At 43.1% G+C, this 4476-nt stretch overlaps 1 protein-coding gene across 1 annotated transcript in view; it reads right to left on the bottom strand.

The window, feature by feature from the left end:
• The window catches only part of slc9a1a (solute carrier family 9 member A1a), a 30353-nt gene that overhangs the window by 20168 nt on the left and 5709 nt on the right, over window positions 1-4476 (bottom strand). Inside the window, exon 2 of the mRNA XM_035672931.1 lies at window positions 244-716. Coding sequence (XP_035528824.1) covers window positions 244-716 — 473 coding nt within the window. The remainder of the gene's footprint in view (window positions 1-243; window positions 717-4476) is intronic.

Raw genomic sequence — 4476 nt, forward strand, 5'->3', positions numbered from 1 at the left:
GGGGGTTCGGACAGGCCTGCCCCCACTGCTAAAAAATCTCCTAGAGGAAACACTGTGGACAATAGAGTTACAACTTTCTACAAGAATGCTACAGGAGCTACTACGGGCTACAACCGAGGGCTCACGCCTCAGCATATCACGTATTCTTGACAGGAAAATGCATGTTATCTAACAATCAACTTATTAGACCACAGAGGAAACAAATGCATTTTCTCACAACAAATAGAAGTGTGAAAATCTCACCACAGTGACGGCATCGTTGAGCAATGATTCCCCGAACACCAGGATGTGCAACAGTTCATTGATATGGATCTCCTCAAACACAGCGAGCACAGCGACAGGGTCCACAGCTGAGATGATGGAGCCGAACAGCAGGCAAGGCAGGAGCTCTAGCTGGTGCAGGATGGATGGATTACCTGGCTGGATCTGACACACCGCATACAGCAGGCCTCCGACGAAGAAGGCGTTCCACAAGGTCCCCACGACAGCAAACATCAGGATTGTGCCCAGGTTCTCCATGAAAGGACGGATGGGCAGGAAGTAGCCAGCATCCAGGATGATGGGGGGCAGCAGGCAGAGGAAGAATAACCTGGAGTCCAGAACCGGAGGGACCTGTTCTCCGGCTAGTCTGATGAGACCCCCGACTAGCAGGCCCACCACAATCAACAGGCAGCTCTCTGGCACAATGCCGGACAGCCGAGGAATCAGGTGGAACCCTGGGAAAATAGATAGATTCAACGTGAGATGCAAAGGCATGAACAATAACATGAGGGAGTGATTTATCTTGATATTCATTGCCGGTTTCGTTTTAACGGTATTTGTGAGTTTGTGTGTGTCTGATGAATGAATGATAAGATTAACTAGAATTGTTCCCGTCTGTTTTCTCACGTTATAAAAACAACACTGAATACTCAACCGTATGAGAGCAATCGGCTGTGACACGCTGTATGTACAGTTTAAATACATCAGTGTCCATTTCAGCATACAAATCAGTGTTCTGAGTTCAGGTTTGGTTAATGTAAATACTTCTCATTTTTCTTTAGGCTATGCAGAGATGTCGGAGCTTGTCAGCCCACATTTGCTTGTTATTGACTACTACGTGTCTGTAACACAAAAACTTTAAAAGAACTGATATTCTCAATGTGTTTAACATATGAATCAAGTGGCAGCTTTAGGTTGGGGAAAAGAACGTAAGAAATGTAATGTAGTAGATTTTAGTATGACACATAGCTAATACAGTCTTGAATGACAAAATGGAAATATTATTATACATACAAAACATTTTTCGTAGACAGATCTCACAGTTCAACCAGTCGAGGCCTCAATTTAAATACATTAGCCCACATTTAGGAGATGAGACTTACAAAAAAGTGGTGCCAGTGAAATGAAAAGAGAATCTCTTCACTTTCATTTTCTTGTTTGTGTCCTAATCCAACTTCGGAGGAGTTCCGCATAATTGAGCTAACCCCGTTTCAATTACCTGCTCTTGCCTGAGGGCTACATGACTTACATGAGGTTAACGGACCATATCAAGTGCTGGTCTGTGCCGTATTTTACCAGTCTTTTTTATGTGTACACAAATGTGTCTTGGGGGACTTTGAAGGACCGCCTACTCATTTCCATTTGGTTCACTGTAATGCAAATTACATGTTTGTCTCTCACCTGCCAAGATAAGCAGCAGAAACATGGCTTGTCCCGCTGAACTAGAAACTGTAACATCCCCAGAGTTTTTTTAAAACGTTAAACGTCTATTTTGAGAGTTGCTGAGTGAGGAGAAACTTTACAAGAGGGGTAAACCATGTCAATTTTTTACATGCAGTTACAGTGACTATGATAACCATATTATTGCACCGTCTTTGTCACCTGGCCCAGACTCCGTTTGGCAGTCTTATTCAAATGTCATACATCAGGTTATTTCTTTCTACAACACTGTCCATTGTCTCCCAGCATAACGGTCTTCGCAAATGATGTAGGTGTTTTTTTTTTTTGCACATACAGCAGGAAAGAGAGATCCGATCACAAGTCGTCACTCGAGACGCTTTCTAACGCCAGGTGTAAACTGACGTACTTTCCACGTGTGACTGGATCCCCCACGACACATTATTACCAGACTCTTACTGCTTGACGAATGAAAGAAGCTGTTTGACTTTAAAATACCGTCTGTTATATCCTCACCCTGATGCTGTGAAGATTCACGAGGCTACACAGTGAGGTGACAGGACAACTGCAACCTGTTGAATAAATAGTTTACAAAAGAAGATAAAGACTTCAAAGAGACAGCAGCGTCAAGTCTTTCCCCGGCTATATTTACTGTACACTAAAGTCATTTTCCACATGGCGGAGTAGCAACTGACGACATGGGGCATTGACACTAACACACAAACAGAAATACGAACCAGATAATGCCACATGCTCCCAACGCAGGCTTTACTATTTCATAGGGGCAGACAATATGCGAGATAAGACGTAATGTAAATAGGAATTATCGTGTGTGTCTTCCTGAGCAACGAGAGAATTGGCACACAGATGAACAGAGTGAGGTGTGGTCCAGTTTGCTCACATTTACGAAGAGGATAGTGGAAGAGCTCATTATTATTCACTCATTAGCACACTGTTTGTTATGTAATGGCCAGGCCTCGCAAACATGCTGCCAGTAAACAAGTAAATAGATCATTTATAATTAAGACACATAAGCTGGAATCATATTGAACTTTATTATTTCAGGGTTGCGGGGGCTTTGTCTTAACAGCATGTGAACATTTAGCGTCAGAAATTGCAAAGTGGAAACACATCTGAGGAAGGGGGAGGGCTGTTTCTGCTTGGGTGGCTCGAGGACAACTCTATTAGTGTTTCAGCACACAAGCTCAACAAGAGCAGGTCTGTGGATTATACAGCTGCAGTCAGCTGTAGCTCGGAGGAAGGATAGTGAAGAAGCCTTTTATTTCAAACAGTCTAAGGAGACCTAATTCCCCCATCAGTGCCTTTCTCTTTTCAATGCACTTTATCAGAAAACAAGCAGCATCCACGACTCCACAGAGGCGTAACAGCCAGGTGGGTTAACAAAGGTGTCCGTTGAGAACTGCTTGAAACACAGTAAACTGAAACCTTATGTGATTTCCCCTGAAGGCGTACGTGGCAGGCAGGATGTAAATTCCACAGCTACTTCCGAGATTATCCGAAGCATAATGTCTTCTTAGAGTAAAGGGTATCTACATCGACTGTAGACTTCAAAATGAAAAGCTAAATTAGCACCATAAATTGGCTCATTATTGTGCACAACACCTTGACCTCCTATAGGCTCTGTTACATAATTAAGAAGCTGCAAACACTACAGAGATCTCTGTTCAGTGTGGGGGACAGATTACACAAAAGGAGGTCGGCACACCTCCAGTAAGCTCATTGGTTCCTCCCGAGGTGAATAAAGGAGACTACAGTGACCTTCTACAGACACAATACCCATGAGAGTATTTTATATACAAATTCTGCCAGTAAGAGAGCTCATATTAGCTGGTTTATCACCTTGCTTCATTTCAAATGTGTGTAAAGAATCGCTGAGAATGAAGATATTACATACGGGATGTTACGTGTTATGTATGTAGCAATCCCTTTGAGGAACGTCCTTTATTTAGAGTGGCTCCACAGCGCAGTATTACTGCATTTTTTTGTTGTTTTTGACCAGTTAACTGGGTCATTTGTTAAAGCGAAACATTAGCAAGTCATGGGATGCACATGCCACAGTTGTGGTGAATTGGAATAATTCACAGTCAGTGTTTTCTACTGACTACTACTATTTCCAGTTGGACGTTTTTCCAGAGCGAGGGGGGGGGGGGGGGAGGCGACGTGACCTTTTTGTGTGGTAATGTAGTTTTGGATTGAGGGATACACATGGCTGTGTTCAGACATCACTTCTGCTGTGTCACGTCTCTTCAGGATGCTTTCTCGTCTTAAAAAACAAATATGTCACATGCGGATGTGGTGGTGGCTTGACATGCTCTGCTGTAGGCTTGTCAACAGGTACTTCATCATCATTATATCTACAGCATGAGCATGGAAAATCACAGATAATGTAATGCACTATGCAACTATTTTCAGTAATGCCCACAGGGAATACTTTTAGTGGTGAACAGGGTTGTACAATTCAAACGCCAAGACACTTACAGCAGGGAGTGGCCTAGTTTTACAAACTTCCTCTGCTGTGAGTCACTGAGCAGCTCAGGTTTCATGTTGTTGTAGATCATTTAAGCACAGGTTAATACTTATGATATAACTACCCATACTTTAGAGCTCTACTAAAAAGAAGCAAATATTTAATCCAAAGGGCGGCACGGAAACAAAGTACTGTTATTCTTAAGAGAGTCGCATGATTAGGGGTGGGTAAAAATGTAAGGACCTACGACCGTACAGTGTCGGGGAAAACGGCACGCACGTTGTCTTCAGGAAACTCGAATGACGCTGGGAAGGATTAAACACACGCTT

This window comes from Morone saxatilis, unplaced genomic scaffold, assembly GCF_004916995.1.
Source record: "Morone saxatilis isolate NCDOM2014 unplaced genomic scaffold, NCSU_SB_2.0 Contig24, whole genome shotgun sequence".
NCBI lineage: Eukaryota > Metazoa > Chordata > Actinopteri > Moronidae > Morone > Morone saxatilis.